This window comes from Amblyomma mixtum, chromosome 8 (assembly GCF_055824585.1).
Source record: "Amblyomma mixtum isolate Tamu chromosome 8, ASM5582458v1, whole genome shotgun sequence".
Taxonomy (NCBI): domain Eukaryota; kingdom Metazoa; phylum Arthropoda; class Arachnida; order Ixodida; family Ixodidae; genus Amblyomma; species Amblyomma mixtum.
The window spans coordinates 60,186,830-60,205,841 of record NC_143019.1 but is presented as its reverse complement, the minus strand read 5'-3'; the positions used below and the strand labels follow the sequence as shown (position 1 = coordinate 60,205,841).

The 19,012-nt window shown below is 43.8% G+C and overlaps 3 protein-coding genes across 6 annotated transcripts in view; 2 read left to right on the top strand and 1 right to left on the bottom strand.

The window, feature by feature from the left end:
* The first annotated feature begins 17 nt into the window (after positions 1-17).
* Positions 18-3,684, top strand: LOC149332679 (uncharacterized). Its single transcript, XM_089558272.1, has 2 exons — positions 18-445; positions 530-3,684. Exons 1-2 carry the CDS (start codon positions 237-239, stop codon positions 864-866), a joined length of 546 nt encoding a protein of 181 aa, XP_089414398.1. The 5' UTR covers positions 18-236; the 3' UTR covers positions 867-3,684.
* Positions 2,522-10,623, bottom strand: LOC149332678 (uncharacterized). 2 transcript variants are annotated; one of them, XM_089558268.1, is made up of 8 exons: positions 10,445-10,623; positions 9,795-9,876; positions 9,557-9,694; positions 8,496-8,630; positions 6,818-6,929; positions 6,081-6,172; positions 4,848-4,939; positions 2,522-3,325 (listed from the first exon to the last, which is right to left on the bottom strand). In XM_089558268.1, the coding sequence occupies exons 2-8, from the start codon at positions 9,868-9,870 to the stop codon at positions 3,248-3,250; spliced, it is 723 nt and encodes a 240-aa protein (XP_089414394.1). In that variant the 5' UTR covers positions 9,871-9,876; positions 10,445-10,623; the 3' UTR covers positions 2,522-3,247. The 2 variants fall into 2 exon arrangements, with proteins under 2 accessions (XP_089414394.1, XP_089414395.1); XM_089558269.1 differs by having other exon boundaries at positions 6,090-6,172.
* A 772-nt stretch (positions 10,624-11,395) lies between these two features.
* Positions 11,396-19,012, top strand: part of LOC149332677 (ral GTPase-activating protein subunit alpha-1) — a 73,494-nt gene continuing 65,877 nt past the window's right edge. For all 3 annotated transcript variants that reach the window (XM_089558258.1, XM_089558259.1, XM_089558257.1), the window contains exon 1: positions 11,396-11,672. In XM_089558258.1, the coding sequence (XP_089414384.1) occupies positions 11,567-11,672 (106 nt within the window). In that variant the 5' untranslated portion in view covers positions 11,396-11,566. The remainder of the gene's footprint in view (positions 11,673-19,012) is intronic.

Genomic DNA, 19,012 nt, shown 5'->3' with positions numbered 1-19,012 from the left:
ATATATATATAATATAGAAAGTTGTAAATTGTGCTTTTTGAATCTGTTAAACAAAATATTTAACATTTTAACAATTGAAAAGAATATTTGCCGGCTTTTCTTCAGCACGCTGCAGAAAAAACAGAACGCACCAATTTGGGAAAAGCCAACAGGAGCCAGGAAATGGTGGCTACGAATGCGGCGTCTGTCAGTGGCGCTCGTATCATATCGCTCGGAGTCAGCCGTGCTCGGGCGCGATGTCTCGTTTTCTGAAACATTGCAAAGTTTTCGACGACTCGAAGGGCCGTTTCTTTCTCGTCTTATTAACGGAGGCGTCTGACGCAAGGCTTTCCAAACTTAGCTTGTCGATAACAGATGGTAACAGCGTATGGAAAACGGCTACGAGCTTCGAAGAGTCGTGTGGGTCGCTCAAACCTCGTCGCGAAGAAAACGTTAAGCATTTGATGTGAGTGTAGAGGGTTTGAGCATAGTGAATATCTGGGCCTTTTGCAATGTCTGGGCTGAGTAGTCAAAGGCGGCCTCTTTGCAGGAAGCGCATCAGCAACTGTCGACTGGAATCTGTTGACGATGCCGAAGAGCTGACTGTCACGCTGGTTCCGCCTGGAAAAACGTACGAGCTGAAGTTCAAGAAGTCTGCCGACGTGAGTGCTGCGTTGCAACGATTTGACCTGCTTGTCGCTGTGGCTGAGGCCGGTGATCTTAAGACACTCGTGGACACTGTGGACGAGGACATGCTGGCTGTCTCTCCGTCTAAGAGGGCCAAGTCTCGCAAGAAAGAAGCTGTCCCCGTGGAGAAGGAAGGCATGAGTCTCCTGAACCCCAGGAGCAGAAAGATTACGATGAGCAAAGGCGTCGATTTCGACTGAACTGTGTTTGTATATACGCCTTCAAGCACAACGTTTTTTATGATTTTTATGCTGTACAAAAAAAAAAAACGCATATGAAAAGCTCAAGGCTGCTCTTGATGGGCTGTCTTTGCTATCGCGTAAAATTTCCAATTTCATGCTTACTATTAAAAAAAACACTGGAGTAGGATTGTAATAAGGGAGTAATTACTCATTGACATCCACCCGAGCGTAGCCATATTCGGGCTTTAAAGGGACACTGAGGAGAAATTGAAGTTGGCTTGTATCAACAGAATACCTGCTCCTGATTACAAAAACGCCACTCATACTGACAACAAAGCTCTCGTAACGTAGAAAAGAGCAAGAACCAAAATACAGGTATCGCCGCCACAGGCCAAACTCGCAAGTACAAGCGTGATGACATCATAGGACAAAACCGTGTTGCTAGAACCAGTGGCTCTAACAACACTAGGACACGAGAAGTCGCGAATCACTGAGGCGCAGCCAATGCGTGCGCAAGTCTCCTTGACGTCGCCAGATGGCGCCACATATCCGGCAGCTACGCGCGCGCCTACAGCATCGGGACCAATGAGCGCCAGCTCACCGGTGGTAGGCGGGCTCCCGATAGTCCGCTAACGGTAACAAGGTGCACAATATGCTAAAGGTACCTATTTGCGAGAACTTCGTTGACGACTTCGAGAACGGGATCCATCGTAACGCTGGCAAAACGCCAGTGCAAACGTAAACGAAGCGACGGTAGCGATGGCCGCAATAGCCGTAAAAAGCCTTCAACGTGCGGCCGGCGGTAGCTTTCTTTTCGGCTGCTGCTAGGCAGCACTGCTGGCAGCCAGAAATCACGGAGTCTGCGTTACGTCATCTGCACGTCATGTTTCACATCACTTAGTCCTGTGTCGTCATAAGAGAATCCCAAGTTTGAATCAGAGCGGCGGGAAAAACTTTTTCAACTTCGGATCCAAATTTCTTAGAAATAAATGCATCTTTCGCTGCCGGCCAAGTGGCAACAGAGCCATGAAATGCCAAAGTATCGGATTTTGCTTTTAAAAAAATATTAATAGAGCTCTCCTCACTGTCTCTTTAATTATTGAGATGTAAAGTTTCGATGGTTTCTCTAGTCAGTATCTACAATATATACTTTTGAGGCTCCTGGGCATTACAGAAAGAACTCAAGTAATGATGATTGGGGCAAAAGGTATTTTGGATGGTAGTTTTGAATTTAGTGGCTTTCTGGGATATCCCGGCTGCGGCGGTTGAATTTCTTCGGAGGAGAAATTCTAGAGGCCCGTGTACTGTGCGATGTCAGTGCACGTTAAGGAACCCCAGGTGGTCGAAGTTTCCGGAGCCCTCCACTACGGCGTCTCTCATAGCCTTAGTCGCTTTGGGACGTTAAACCCCATAAAAACCAAACCAAACCTATTGGTAGAGTGACTACTCTGGTGAAGCGGTGGTCCAGGGTTCGAACCACGAACCAGGACGAATTTTTCTTTAACTAGAAATAACTACGAACTTTCTGAGAAAGCTGTATAGCTTTCTTGTGCAGCCGTGTGGCTGCGCTCGGGTAGATGTCAATGAGTAATTACTCCCCTATTCTAATAATGCCTGTAGGTCAACACTTCTAACAACTAGAACATTGTATATAGAAGGAACCACAAGAGATACCATCTTGCATTTTGTTTTATTCTCTTGTTGAGATTACAAAGATGTGTGCAAAACATATATTTAAGCAAAGAGTAACTTTACAGTATGCCAACATGAAAGCAGAGAATGGAAAAGTGATATCATACAAGCTTGACAGGCAGCATAGGAGAGCCGTATATAGTACCAAAACCGTACCAGCTGGACTGGCCACGTATAATTTTTGAGTACTCATTCATTGCGTTTTTATGTGTGTTTAAGGTGTAAAAATTCAACAAAACACTTTGGACTGGTCATGTCAAAGAAGATAATTTCCAAACAATGCTTTTGCAGTTTCAATTTTTATTTTTATTCTCAATCATCTAACACAATAGGTTGCAAGAACAGTTAACCTCTTGCTGGTCCATTCATAGAGGCAGCTGTGATGCTGATTTTGTGAGTTCTCTTTGATGAACGTAACATTTAATGGCATAGTGTATATCTGGTAATATATTTTCTGCTGTACATGGAGTAATCATGTTTTCCTGAACAGTAAGCCGTGAATTCTTTGCATATAGATGTATGCCAAGAGCACTGAGGAGAGCAGATTGGAAGACGGAAAGCCTGTATTCTCAGTTGGCAGAGTGAATTTAAGTGACACACAGCTTTAGTGAAAAAAATGCTAACCTGCAGGTTAGCTGCAGCAGCATGCCTTAGCACTGGCATAGCAGCATGCTAGGGAAGCCTGGCACAGTTATGTATATTTGGGCTTAGGCCGGAAAAGCGGGCTGATGCAGAGCAGTCTGTTCCCTAGGACGGTTGGTCGTCTCTTCTTTCGGGAAGCGCACCTGTAACAGAGCAGTAGGACTTAAATATGTTCCCCGAAACTAGTGTTAGATGTATTTGCTGTACTAACATGCTGGCTGCCAAACGATGACTGGTGAAGCCGTGGGAGGTCAAAAACTAGGTAGAGGTATATATGAGATAAGAGAATTCAGAGGCAAGGAACAAAGGAGGTGCACTTTTAAGATAATTGGGCGAGGTCTTATTCTTGCAATGAACATGATGACTAGGGAGGTGTTTACTGATGACGATTGTTGCAATGCTTGCTGTTTCCATTTTTTTCTTTCAATATTGCTTATACAGGACATTTCATTTTATTTAATGTGGATTTGGCCTAAAATGAATTAAAAAGTTGCCAAGAGTGTATTAGGTGAATAATATTTACAAATATGCCTAATATTTGTAAATAACGTTTACAAATAGCCAGACAACCCAGCTTCAAAAGCCATGCTGTCCAGCAATTGCAGCTTGTTAAATACAGTTTGCATTGAATAAAGTGAAATGCTGCATATAAAGGGCAGCTTCTGTATTAAAGGGGCCCAGAAACACGATCTTAGTTAACTGTTTTGCCTGTTGATTGCATACAGTGAGTTATAATGGTGCTATTAGCGTCGGTAATACCGCGTATATTGCGTTTTTTAATATTTTAATGTCCTCCCAAAAACAACTTCATGGCTCTGATGGTGTCGCCACACAGTGGAGGGTTTTTAGCAGCGGATATGACATCACCTGGCGCGAGCTTGACCGGACAAACAGTAAATATACTGCAAATTGTGTGAATAAATAGAGACACATTTTGTCACCTGTCTGCGTTTTATATTAAATCAACAAAAACAACTTGTTTGTCTTAGATAAGAGCCCTGCAAAGCAAGTAAAATAAAAATACACCACCAGGGGCGCTCTGGCATGGAAACGACACTGCCAGTCTCAGCAAGAACAAGTTACAGAGAGCAGGCAACCATGGAGTACAAACTTCCGCGACGTGCTCTGGCTCACTGTTTTGATTGGTTGCGCCAGGTGCCGTCATTGGGAGAGCGAAATAGGAGTGGGAAGCCCCGCCAAAATCGAGTTGAGGGCAGCGTTTTGTTTGCTTGTATTTTGAAATTTCTTCACTGAATAACTCCCATTCCTGTGCATCGATTCCTGTAATTCTTTTTAGGTCAGCATCTGTGTGACATAAAGAACCCACCTGAAGTATAGCCGGTATCCCCCCAAACAGTGTTTCGCAGCCCCTTTAAAGCATGCCATGCCATCAAGGGACATGGCACGAATGCATGTAATAGAATGCTATAGCATGCATTATGTGTGGAACGTCAGCAATTTACATACTCTGAAAATAGCTTTGCATGATTGGTCAGCTTCAGTCTTTCTATTATCATTGTGAATCTTTCTGCTAGGCTGTTAGGTGGACCAACAAGTCAACTCTGCAGCCTGTCTCTTACTGAAAAGGAGTGTGAACTGCATGCTAAGACCATATGCTAAAATCTTCCACCACAGATTGTGTCACCATGCCTGTCACAGTCTTACCTCTTGCTGTACGTAGAGTGGCACCTGGTATTGTGCACTGCTTGCAATTGTGGAAGGGTACGACATACTTGGCACCGGCTGCTCTGATGAACCTGGAGGTGCAGTTTAAGGTCAGGGCAGCGGACAATGGTAAACATTATTACAGTACTAAACACACCTCTTTCCGTACAACATTTCTTGAAGTGCGGCTAAGCTCTACCGCTTCCTGAAATTTTCTGCTCTTTTTTCTTTTACTCTCAAGGAATTTTTGAGCTAGTAAGAATGAGGCAAACTACGTCTATTTCTTGCTCATAAATTTAGTGCTTTCCATCGGGAGCTTGCTTGAGAAACACCTGTACCTTCGCACATATTTCGGTCTTCCTGCCCAGGGATCATACCTTATCTGATATTGTTCACTTACCTACTCTTCTGGAAATTTACATTTTCTCTGCATCTTTAATTTTTGTAGCAGTGATGCATTAATGCAGAGTGGTGTAATATTGATGGATTTCATGGGAAATGCTTCTGTTTTATTCGTTTACACATATGGTGAAGCAGCGTTTCTGAATTACACCTTTAACCCTTTCAGGCACTTTGTACACAATTGTGTAAGCGGCAAACTTACAGCTTTTTCTGAGAAACTGGAGCACTTAACAGTGATTTCATTATTTCAATCAAATTGAGCACCCTTCTTGTTGCAAATAAGTTGCTTTTTTGTACCATGTAGCAAATGCAGTAAGTAATATTTGACATAAGAGTGAGCTAGGTAGCACTTCGTCCTCCGTTTTCGTGCAGACAGATTTTGCTGCAAGTAAAAACATCGATTGTTTTTGCTCAATTTCGAGCGTAATGTGAATCTTCGAAACACAAAGCAATTCCACGATCCCTAGGGTGTTTACGTGACACACGAGGACATTTCGATGTTATTATTTCTAACAAATCTGACTCTTTGTATGGAATTCTTCACATCGTTGTAAAAACTTACCTGCTGGTCTTTCACGTTCGAAAACTAACAAATTCCCTTTCTTGAGGCCTGAATATGCTACCTAGGTGAAAAATAATTGATTTCAGTCAAAACAAAAAATGGCGCCTGAAAGGGTTAATAGAAGAAGAGTGTATGTGGATGAGTTTATAGCATTTTGTGGACTACATTTGTTCTCAATGGACTACATTTGTTCTGACACACAATTCATGCAATCATGCAGTCATGCTAAGAGCCCTTGGACACTGTTTCTATATTTCACTGAATCCGACCTGGCTTACTGGGCTTGGTGGGTGGGCTGTAGATTTCGCCAGGGGTGTACTCTTGCTGGCTGACCATTTGGTTGCATGAGAAGCACATCACCCTGAAACATAGGTCGATCACACAGAACTGCATGCGCTTGCTTTGAAGGAAACGCTGGCTAAGATGTTTACTTGGAACAACAGCTATTAATAACAATTGTCCCTGTTGTAAATCTTTTCGTGGTGAACCTATGCATAGAAATTGCATTATTAAAACACTTTTAATAAAAGGACAGCTGTTGATGCTAACTGTTATTTATTTAAGTATTACTATATTGCGTACAGCGATGATATACCCTTTTGCACAATGAAACTGTTTCAGTTGAAAACGTTAACATAAAGGATGAACAAGATTGTAATAAGAACAATTACTGTTTTCATTTTCCATACTTGATTGCCTTTAGCTTCACGGATAGTCCTTTTAGTGGATTGCATGAAACACTGCATAGCAAGCCATTTTTATTTCAAAAGCTTGTAGCTCCTTTTTATTGTTTTGTCTAAATTCTCATTTTATATCCAACTTGCAGTTCTGAAATTTGTTACTCATGGTTTTAAACATACTAGCCACACCTCTCTTGTGGTGCAGAGTGGAAACGGGACTATTTGTAACAGGATGGGGATAGCTTGTTTTTCTCATGTACACTTGAGAAAAAGGAAGTCCTGTATTCTGTGAGCTGAATGGTAGTCCATTCACCCAGTATGCTTACTTTGCAAGCAGGTAGAAGAGCGACACCTTCAGGGCAATTATTCCAAGGCCCTTAAGTATGACGACGAGCAAGTTAGGTTGCTCCTGTGGGAACTCCATGAACCGTTCTGTGTCTGCAACAATTGAGACACACACGCACTGATTCTTGTTCCCATAACTTCGACACAGACATTCGATTTTGCTTGCACACTCTGAGCAACTTCATTAATCGCTTGCCCATGACAAAATTGCTGAACCTAGCCACTGCAGTGGATGACCGGGTACTGCATTCAGGTGCTGAGCACATAACCACAGGTTTGAACATGATCGCAGTGGTCACATATCGACAGAAGCCAAATGCGAAAGTGCTTTGTGTGCTGAGATTTCGGTGCATGTTGGGGAACTTCAAGTGGTCTAAATTAATCTGGAGCCAATTCTGATCCGTCTCATAGGCAACCCCCTTTGTTTTGGGCGTGCAAAAGTTTGTAATTTCTTTTTGCTAAAATTGTGGAACTGCCATGAATCTCTTTTAAAGACTGCAGCTGAGTTACTGCAGTTTTTCAGAGTTGGAACAGCTGTTCCAGCTGCACCTTCATGAACCAATCACTCTGGCTATCCTGTACTTCTCCAAGTACAAATATTTCACCAAATTTCTTTGTAGTGAATGCTGTGGTAGAAGGCCATTTTATATAACCAGATGATTGCTTCTACTATTCACCATAGGCTGTTATGCTTAGCTCATTTAAGCTGTTGAGAGGTTCCCTTATTTCCTTTGCAAACTTTTGACACATATAGTTAGCAATGCCGTTACTGCGGCAGAATGTAGTCAGTGTGCATTATGGCTCAAATATGAATACAAGTAGCTCTTTTCGTGGTTTTATTTTATGTAGATGATGAACGTCCAGTTTGAATGGCATATTTTTCTTTCAGTAGTAGTTTGTGTATGTGCTAAAAAAATGGAAATTTTCTCCTTGAGATTATTGGTCAACATTGAAAATCTGCTAAAGACTGAATTTTCGTACCCCAAAACTAACTTTCTCCTGAGAAATTTTGCTATACCATAATGCAGTTAATGTTAACAAGGACACACAAGTCTTCGTGATGGCTCTTATATGCAGTGGTAGAGAGCCTATATGGAAAATATATGATTGGTGCAGCATATCACTCACAAATCTCATGAAATCTACATGCTTATCAGAAATATTTTACTGTATGTCTTTCCTGCGTTCTGTATAGTCCCCGTCAAAAGTATACAGCCCGAGGGGTTTCCTTGTGACGTCTGCAGCATGCCTCGTTATGCATGCTTAGCGACATAAATCTCTCGAAAGAAAAATGGCTTTTCGTCTTCAATCCTCCCAAGGTTTGGACTGCTTGATGTGCTAGGGAGCCGCGCTAAAGAGCTCAGAAGCAAACCCCTTGGGCTGTATACTTTTGACGGGGGCTGTACATCTTCGTGGTTATGAAAATGATTCAGGATTTTGGGAAAAAGGATTTCACACTGAAAGCAAATGCACACATATAGGAACTAGCATGTTGCATATTCCATTAACGATTTCTACGACAGATATGGTTCTGCTGTCAATAATCAAACAACACAAATTTTAAGCGATCATAATATGCCGCAGGATATAAGCCTCCCTCTCACGGCACCGCTCATTCATTATGCACATGCATATGAGACTGAAGAGTTGTATATATACCGTCCTCCATCTCCATCGGCTCGCACCAGTCTTTGACCTGCCTGTACCCCGGCATGCAGGCACATGTTTGGGCACTGCACATGAGGTGTGAGCTGCACTCGTTGTCATGGCTGCAGTTTTCACCGAGGAGCATCACTTCGCCAACGAGACATGTACAGACCGAGAAGAAAGAAGAAGAGGTTAAAGAAGGATCATTATGCACACAGCTACAGACGAGAGAGCTTAATGAAAATTGCCAGCGCTTGCGAGTCACTTCAAAACCTGCGATATGACTGTACATGCCTAAAAAAAAATCTGAACATGGCTCCATGGTCTCGTAGCGCACAGATTTTCTCCCAGAATAACGAAGTTCATGGAGTGGCACATCGTTTAGCTAAATAGAAGATTTCATTAAATTGAACCAGCGTGCATGTTGCTCGGCACGTGTCCACGAGAAATAACAATTTGTTCATTGAACCGAATCTTGGAATAAGCAGATTTTATTCGTCCTTTCATTTAAATTGTTTAAAGTTATGCATCTAAATGAGGGCGGAAGAATGAGATGCGTTGCCAAGAGCGGATATATGCATTCTTGGAGGGGGGAGGGTGCCATTTGAGCAATGTATTCCTTTTCGTCTGACCTTTTTCGTCTAAAAAATGGGGTAAAGCATGTTTTTAGCATGTAAAATTAAATTACTCGCTTGGGGGGATTAATTCCCCCATTGATCTGCCCTTTTTATCTCTTACTGAAACGTCGTTAATGGTGGTACACAATTTGCATGCAGTTTGCAGCTGTTAAATGTAAGGCTGCTCGTGGAACGGCATCGCGACGTTTGCAGCGATAAGCTAATCGTTGTGGCGCCAAGCTTACTCTTAAAAGAAAACTAAACCGGTTATCGGTTTACTTTTATGTTGTTTCGTTATAAACAAACGTGAGCATGCCTCCGTATGCAGTCATTAAGTTGATTGAAAGCGAACACTCATAACCCGACAGTTTAAGCAGAAGTAGCCTCAAGCTATTCTACGATTGAGTTTACCGCCTGTAGGTCGTTACTGAAAGTAAATCGGGGGTTAAGACTCACGCGGAATGCAACTGTTGTTCTTCCAGTTGTAATAGTGGCCCCGGATGCAGAAACAACTCGAGTACATGCACTGGCTCTTGGGTAGTAGAGTTTGGCACTGTGACGTTGTGTTGCAGGCGGTCCCGATCAGACGCTTCTCTGTGTATAACAGAAGGTACGAAAAGTTAACAAACGGTGGTGAAGATATATGGGCACCTGCTTTCTTAGAGAGGCAAGACATTGTAGGAAAGTATCTCACGGATTATAGCGGAGTCGACTGTCATCGCGAAACAGATCACTTCCAGCACGGCGGTAGTAAGCAACAACCAGGGCATTTTGGTCTGGAAACGAAGGAATTGGAAAATTGATTACTTCAGACAGCTCATGAGCATGTAGGTTTTGAGCCCCCGAAAGCTAGGTAGGAACTGTGTATTTATTTCCTGTTTTCTATTTACTGTCGGTGGCATGCAACATATGCCTTCGGTACTGTATCTGGCATCTCGTGCTACTGTCTGGAGTACTGAACGCCGAACGAATGTATTGTGAACTACGGCTGCCTGGAACTCTGGCTTTTTTGCATAATTACTGAAGATGAGGTGAAGCCGACCTTGTCAAGTTTGACAATGGGCTTCACTGCATTAAGAGCTTTACTGCAGTGAAGCCACCTTGCCGTCAGCGTGACGTCTTTTGTGTTTTCCTCCTTGCAATTGCAAAGCAACGTATTTCGAATACGACTGCAGGTTTCAAAACCAAGCACATTTAAAAAAAGCCAAACCTTCTGGCACCTTTATCTCGTGTTCTCCCAAAAGAGGCTGGACGTGTAGCGTATAAATGTGCATATGCGTACTGCTAGAGCTTTGCACACCACAAGAAGCAGCAAAAAAAGAAGAAAAAAAATAAATTATTTACCTCTGTATGCCGCTACGGTGACGGTTCTGGCCTCATATGATCGTGTTTGATGCCTGTCATTCCATCTGCCATTCTGTTCAACTGCCGAGATGCGCTCTGGAAGAAAAATCAATAAAGCGCTCCCGGCCTCTAAATGAGAGCTAGATCGGGTCGGTTAACATAATTTTTTAGCAAGATCCTGAGCGTCAGCGCAGTCAAAAATTGTTGTATATCTGTGCGAGTTAAAAACAGCAGCGGCATGAAGAGTTTTTTTCTAGAATGTGCGATTCCACTTGGGTTATAAAGTAAAAATCACCTTCGAATTCAGTTTTTTTTTTCTGGAGTTATATTCGTGAGATACATGCAATCTAAATCAAGATATATGCAATTTATTAAATAATATTGTCTATCTTATTGTTAAATGCACATAGATGTTATTAGCCGTCCAGCTAATTAATCTTGGACTATGTTCACGTATGCTTGCTGCATTCACATTGTTTCTCTCGTTTCACATATCTTAAAAGTTGGGTGAAAGCGGTTAACTCTTTTATACCTCCATATAATCTTATAGCCTTGTTGTGAGCTTAATTATGTCGTTTGCTCGCGATTCCTTGCCATAATTAAAGTTGATTTTACTCATTCGTAAACATCCCTCACCATTTGTATGATTCGTAATGTGGAGTTGAGCATTTCTAAAGCATTTTCTGCATGCTAGCCTGCGTACTAGCCCAAAGTTATTCTGCTCCAAAGCGCAAACAGAAATGCTGTTTATATTCGCAGGAAAATCGCAGTTGCTTAGGTCGCGCAAAAAACCCCGAACGCAGAAGCGCGCTGAACAGTGCTGCCCCCTCTCTCTGGGCGCGGCGCAGTAATTTGATTACGCAAGCGGACATGCCTAGAGACACGCAGCAGGCAGCCGTAGCCGGAAGCCAAGCACGAATGCCAGCGAGCAGCTGAAGCGCCCTGAGGTCCAGGCTAAGCCTGGTATGTGTGGTGGTGAAGTTCGCTGTGCGGGGTTGGTTGTTGCGGGGTGCCCATGCTGTTGTCGGATGCTGGTGCGGTCTGCCCTTGCTAGCGGGACGATGTGCGCCTGTTCGGATCGTTCTAGTGCAGTGTCGGCAGCGTCTGCGAGTGCGGTGAACAATGTTCATTAAGAAACAGCACGTCGACGTCAGGAAGTCGGCGCAAAAGGTTCTCGAAGCCAAGCGAGACTCCCTGAGTCGACTGAAACACCTTCGGGTCTACCTAGGTAACCGTGGCCCCCCTCTGTATATATTTTTTAGTTCTCTGTCTTGTGCAGTCGCATTTTGCGCAGCGGATGCTTTTGCCAGGAGGCGTGATTCTGGCGCATGTAGTGGGACCAGCCCCTTCATTTTATTTTTTTTTACCCCGTAGTCGATCGGCGCTGCGGCGCGATCGAGTCGACGTAGTTTCGCCGTCCCCGCGGCGACGTGCGGTCAGGCTTAAAATCGGCCGTATGGCTGTCAAACTCCGCACGCAAAACGACCGTATTTCGGCCCGTTCGTTGACCAGACCCGATTGTTTCGACGGCAGAACGACGAAGGTTCCAAGTTTCGCAACCCGCTGGCGTTGCCACCTTGTCGTGTCTGTCGCCCGCGGGCGGTTTTATCGGCCGACGACTGAGTGCCAATCTCGCGGTGGGCGGATTCGCTGGACCTCTCCTGGCTTGCCGTCCGCATCGGCTAACTAGGAGGCGCAGAATTCTTTGAAAATCGACCTGCGAAGCTTCCAAACCGTTGATTGTTTCTGTTTCTAGGGCCATGCATCGTCGGTGCGGCGGAGCTAGGCTGGGTTTTAATTTTTCTTCCGAGAAAAAAAAGGAGGTGTATCGCACTTGGATCGGAAGGGGAGGTTAGTAACCTGGATTGTGCGGTTTTCCTCGTCGCTGCACTAGTGCGGTTTCGCTTCGCCTTTGCTTCTTTTCTTTTCTGTTCGCGGTCGGATCTCGTGTTTTGTGTCTTTCGGCCGCGAGACTTGCAGTGGCTACGTGTAATTGCGGCACCGCGACAGATCGCGACAGCGGCGGCAGAATCGTGGTCGACGAGCCAACAGGTTACTCGCGGGAATGTGGAACGACGGCGGCGGCCGCGCCGTGTTTCTCACGTTGCATGATTAAAAATTCTTCGCACGGGTCGAGGCCCCTCTCACGCGATTCCTGTTTGGATGGTGCGTGCATGCGTGCGCGCGTGTGCTTTGCGAGAAATCGCCCCGTAGGCGTGTCCCGTTATTACTAATGCGGCATACAGCGACGGAAGCGTGGCCCCATGCGCTTCGTGATCTCGCCTGCTGCTGCCCACCTTGCGTTATATTCACGCTTACGCTGTCTGCAAGTTTGCTTGTTTACGTCGTCGCGTCGACGTACCGTCTCCACTCCGGCGCCGATCGTATCAGAACGAAAGAGCCGAGGTGCTGGTTCTGCGAGATGTTTCTTTTTTTTCCTTGCCGTTTCATGCTCGCAGTAAATGTTTTGCTGTGTTCTGAGTTATTATTACTTTGTTACGCTACGGACGTCCGGTTGCATTGCCTTCCTGTTGTAGGACCCTCACTTGGAAGCCTAAACAATGACTATAGTTGCTATAACTGTGACCCAAATAGCTATGACCCTAGGGGATATACTGCAAAGTCACTGGCATAGCTGTTGCTAGAGGAACATTTAGACTGGAAGCCTGGCACTGACATAAATTGTGAAATGCCAATCCTTGTATGCTAGGTTTGAGTTCATCATATATAGGGCCCTTCAATTTTGGATAAAACCTAATTTTACCGATTTTTGCACTCAACATATTTCTTCCCGAAAATGAGCCCTCTAGATGATGTTCCTTTTCACTTCACTTCACTTTATTACCTTAAAGACCCCCAGTTAGGGGGTATTACATAAGGGGTGGGTACAGATAGAATCAAACTTTATGTACAAAGATGTTATTCGTTAAATATAGCAGTTATACAATTCAAAAATGAGGGTGGACAGGTGGTTGAAGCGACGTTGTGTGGAAGGCCGTTCCAGTCCTTGGCTGAGCGAGGAAAGAATGATGCAGCAAACGTTGTGGTATGAGTCTGTGGACGGGAAACTTGCAGGTTTCCAGTTCACAAAGCTGAAGACAGCGTAAGAAAATTTGTTTGTATCTAGGGCTTATTCCAGAGGGGTGCACTTGGTGAACTAGGGATCTTAAACCTCTTTTAAAGCTGGTTTCTGGAGACGAATAAATTTACGTATGAATTTGAAAATGGCGATTTAGAATAAGTGTTAGGCTGGAACATGGATGCCTATAAGACGTCTTATCAGAGTCACAATATGAAGTGTACCCACGCTAAAAACGCCCCAATCCAAGACCTTGTGCATTTAAATCATCGAAGTGATGTTGAATGTTTTCGCACTGTACAAATAAAGGCAAGCCGGTCTCGCTCAGGCACTGCTTCATATGAGATTGGCAACATACGTGACAAAGTATTTATAACAGATAAAAAAAAAAAATATTAATTGATGAAAATTTTTAGTGGAACTCATAATATCCATGTTGTATATGAAATAATGAGTCAACTATAGGGCATATTATGTCTAGCAGAAAAACAAACCCTTATAGTAAACTGTCTTGTACTGCAAAAGTGACTCAATTTTCATCCAAATTCGAGCTCGAAAAATGTCGAGTAATTTTGACCCCCCTGAATTGTGGAAAAATAAAACCCGAAAATGAATGGCCCTAATTATTTATGAATTGGAATTATTAATGCCTATGTCGTGATTTTAGCTATCTTGACTTGTGAAATCAGTAACCACCGGGCCTAGTTGAGAGCCTTAGCTGGCTTGAATGTTTCTGAATAAAGCATTCCTGACGGCTTGTCAAACTTCGAAATTGGTGCATTGCCAATGCTATGCTTTCTGATTGTATACATACTTTTAGATAAGTTGCTGATGGTAATATTTTTTCTAAGTCAGTGGAAAAATGCAGTTTTTTTTTTCCTTTCATAACTTAACATGAGACAATCACAAATAATGGGCCTGTGCGTTTAAGGTGTATTGCAAGAATTGTTTTAGAGCACAGTATGCACTAGAAAATTGAGCACAGGTGAAACTATATCTATAGCCTTTATCATCGCAGGTGTAGAAAAGTCTTTTTTCAATACTATGACCAGATGTGCTGATTTTTATTATAGATTTTGTGTTCCAGAATCTACAGAAAAGCATTTTACATGTCACTGTTCTCTACTTACTAACTGAAAAAGCTGTTTGCTGTCGTGTTTTCCTAGAAGTAATCTCTTGGATCAGAGAGTACTTTACGCAGTCAGCATATTACCTCAGGCATTCTCGGGTTTCAGTACTGGATTCAAGCCACTGCAGTGGCTCATTGGTTATGGTGCTCGGCTGCTGACCTGAAAGACTAGTGTTTGATCCCAGCTGTGGCGGTTGCATTTCGATGGAGGTGAAATGTTAAGAGGCCCTGTGTACTGTGCGATGTCAGTGTGTGTTAAAGAACCCCAGGTGGTCAAAGTTATCCAGTGCCCACCACTATGGCATCCCTCATAGCCTCAGTCGCTTTGGGATGTTGAACCTCATAAATAAAATAAAATCAGTTCTGGGTTCCATCAATTTTGCATGTCAAAGCAAAATTATGGGCTCTTAGGAACCCTGCAGTGGAGTGCTGCATGTTTATTTTGACCACCAGGGGTTCCTTAAGATGCATTAAAATCTTGGTGCATAGGGGCTTTTGCATTGAAGCCCCGATGAAATTCATTCACTGTTGCTGGAAACTCTGCGACTTCAGGCTCAAGAGCCAGATGTCATAGCTACTAAACCCTTGTGGCAGGTGCTCCTGTTTTTCATTTCATTCAGTTTCATTCAGACTTATAATATCAAGACCCCCACCAATATATATATATATATATATATATGTGTGTATATATACTTTCGTCGACTATTTCCGCAACCGACATCAAAACAATGATGTCTAGAAGACGTTGGTGTCCGTAAAACATTGCTGCTTTTGTTGTACAGACGCAAACACGCACTTGACCGGTAGCTAAGCAGCCGTGGACGTTGCTCCGCGCACCGGATTATCAGCCCAGGGGAGGACGGCAACAGTGGGGTGTCGCGCAGCGCACGTGTTTGAGAGTATTTCTCCCTCTCCTGCCCGCTCCTCGTAAAATGGTGTATATATATATATTTTACGAGGAGCGGGCAGGAGAGGGAGAAATACTCTCAAACACGTGCGCTGCGCGACACCCCACTGTTGCCGTCCTCCCCTGGGCTGATAATCCGGCGTGCGGAGCAACGTCCACGGCTGCTTAGCTACCGGTCAAGCGCGTGTTTGCGTCTGTACAACAAAAGCAGCAATGTTTTACGGACACCAACTATTTTACGAGGAGCCGGCAGGAGAGGGAGAAATACTCTCAAACACGTGCGCTGCGCGACACCCCACTGTTGCCGTCCTCCCCTGGGCTGATAATCCGGCGCGCGGAGCAACGTCCGCGGCTGCTTAGCTACCGGTCAAGCGCGTGTTTGCGTCTGTAGAACAAAAGCAGCAATGTTTTACGGACACCAACGTCTTCTAGACATCATTGTTTTGATGTCGGTTGCGGAAATAGTCGACGAAAGTAGAAAAAAAAAAAAAACGCCGCCAGTATGTACGCGCACCATATGTTATGCGAAGGTCTCGGCACGTCTACGGTGTCCATTTCTTCACCGATTTTCCGCCGGTCCCGAGTTGCATTGGCAGTGGACGTGGTTGGTGAACAAAAAATACTTGCGCCAAAAAAAAGCTTAAACGTTAGCGCACTTTGTGAACGAAATGCAGACAGAAACAAACCCACTGCCTGTGCCTATCGGGCGCGGAACGAAGCGCAGCGCCTAGGTCACCAAACTATACTCTGTGCATAATTTTAAGAGATCAAGTATTTCGACGGCCTTGGCAGAGCTCTTTTAATTCAGCAGTACACTATGTGAGGACTTCACAAATTTGGCCACAACTTCGTTTCGCCGCTCCACATGATCGTCAATATCGGGAGGGTGTGGAGATCGCCACCTGAAAAAAGTAAACATGTCGTTAGTGCAAAAATACTAATTTAATTTGCACAGCATGGCATGAATAGAAGCGGCGACATGAACTTTTACCTGACTGCAAAGTGAGGAAAAATGCAGCCATGGCAACGTAAGATGAAAAAATACATGGCATGCACAGGACGGTAAACTCTGCCATGCATTGGAATAAATTATTATAAATTATTCGACTGGAATCGCATCGAATGCACTGTAAAGAAAAAAAAAGCCACACTATGCATAACCGTGCCAGAGATACAACAAACGCAGCGACTTGAGCAGTGCCCCTACCCGATTGAGATTGGAATTCTGAACACAGGTGCGGCGATTCTGCCTTTCAGTAAGTGGTAAAAGCGTTCCGTTAACGTGCCAACCTATTAGATCGTGTAATTGCACATTTTCAGGTATTTGTGCAGCAGTGAGTACTGGCGTTAGCGGAGAACGCGAGAATGCGAATTGCTTTCAGTCAACTGGCTTGTAACGCTCGTAGTACGAACAGCCCTACGCAAGCGGCAGGAGGGGCCGAATTTCAATTTCATTGCGCATATCTCCGCAAACAAACATTCTAATCATCAAAAGTAAATTCGTTTCGGTCATGTACTTGCTGTTTCCAAAATGTTCAGTCTGTAAACGGAGTACTCTGTTGCAAGCTCAGCATCTAAACTGTCACACTTGCCATGTCCAAGCAGGCAGCGAAAGCGTTCATGAAAAACTGCGCTCCACGAAAAACTAGATATTCATTGCTCTCCGCGATCTTGTGTTTCAACACATTTTGCTTTCGTTTTTCTAACATGCAACACCGTGCCGAATTTGCCCTACAGGCAACCGGCGACAAAAACTACACGTGTGAACTGCGAGCATAGCACTCACCGATGCTGATCGTTCGCTGCATCGAAGAATGGTCGCCTGCTTCCAGTTGGTTATTGCAGGAACTAATGGCATAGCACACACGAGGATGGACACGAGGCGAACGCCCACCCAAAATTTCTAGGCTTGGCAGGAATAAAACGGGCGAATGACACTTTCAGAGATCACACGCTGCTTCAGCTGCAGCCCACGGGCTGCAAATTATCAGCCCACGATGGCGTCGGCGGCAGGCGGCGCTCGAGTAAAACAAACATGGCGGCGCCCAAGTATCGAAACTAAAATCATATATATATGTGTGTGTGTGTGTGTGTGTGTGTGTTGCGAAAGCATGAAGTACTTGACTTCTTACAAGAATATATAGCGAAGTATACGCTTCGTTAAAGGAAACATATTTATTCGACTCGACGTTTCGATCTGAAGACCGATCTTCTTCAGGAGTGATTTTACATTGTTAATGCATCCCCTTTTATAGGGGATGCAAGAAGATCGGTCTTCCGATCGAAACGTCGAGTCGAATAAAAATGTTTCCTTTAACGAAGCGTATACCTAGCTATATATATATATATATATATGTATATATATATATATATATATATATATATATATATATATATATATATATATTGGGGTTTAACATCCCAAAGCAACTCAGGCCGTACTGAAGTGAACGGCTCCGGAAATTTCGACCACCTGGGGTTCTTTAGCGTGCACTGACATCACACAGTACACGGGCCTCTAGAATTTTGCCTCCATCGAAATTCGGCCGCTGCGGCTGGGTTCATATATGGTGGGAGGGTCATCCATGTTTCGTAACATGGATGACTGTCTGGACTGACACCAAAAATTAGTAACGCAAATAAATTGGCAAAACATGTATTGGAATGTCATGTACCAATATGTGTAGGCTGTTCTAATTTCAAATTGAATCGGAGCATGTTTTCACCACCTGTAGCATTTCAAACGTGAAGGACTGGGTAACAAGGGCAATGTCAGTGCAACGGTCACCCACCTCCCCTTTCGTGCACTCGGGTACACACACGCACACAAACTACGTACACCCCCTCTTCTCGACACACACGCACACAAACTACGTACACCCCCTCTTCTCGCTGCTATCCGCACCGCTTACTATTACACTATTGAAAAAGGCTGCTCATTCTAACCTGGATTCTTTTTTTTTAAAGCCAATAAAAAGAAAAGTACATCTTTATGGTTTGATCTTTTACTCTGCTTCTGGAATGAACAGAGATTAGTCAAATTAGAGCCAGGCAGTATGCTGAGGTGTGAACAAATTTGACAGAGCAGCATGCTGTGCATTTCTTTAACAGGACTGTAGCTTTGATAACATTAAGGAGTGTCACTAACTAAATGCAATATCCATAAAGCCTGTCAGATTTCTTTTGTTTATTTTTTTTTATATTTCTAGTGTTTATGAATTATTTGGGTCAGTAGGAAACTATTTTCGCTCATTGTAAATATTTATGGGGAATGACTGTTTGCTCCATATCCACTTCTAAAGGAAGAGAAAATTCGTATCATTCATAAATGCTTAGTGTGTATAAAATGTTGTGAAGCTCATGGCTTGACAATCAGTGAAAATGCTGCATGGCTAAGTGAGACTGTTGCATTATAACTAGGGCCCGGAAATTTAGGCATTTGCCTAAACATGC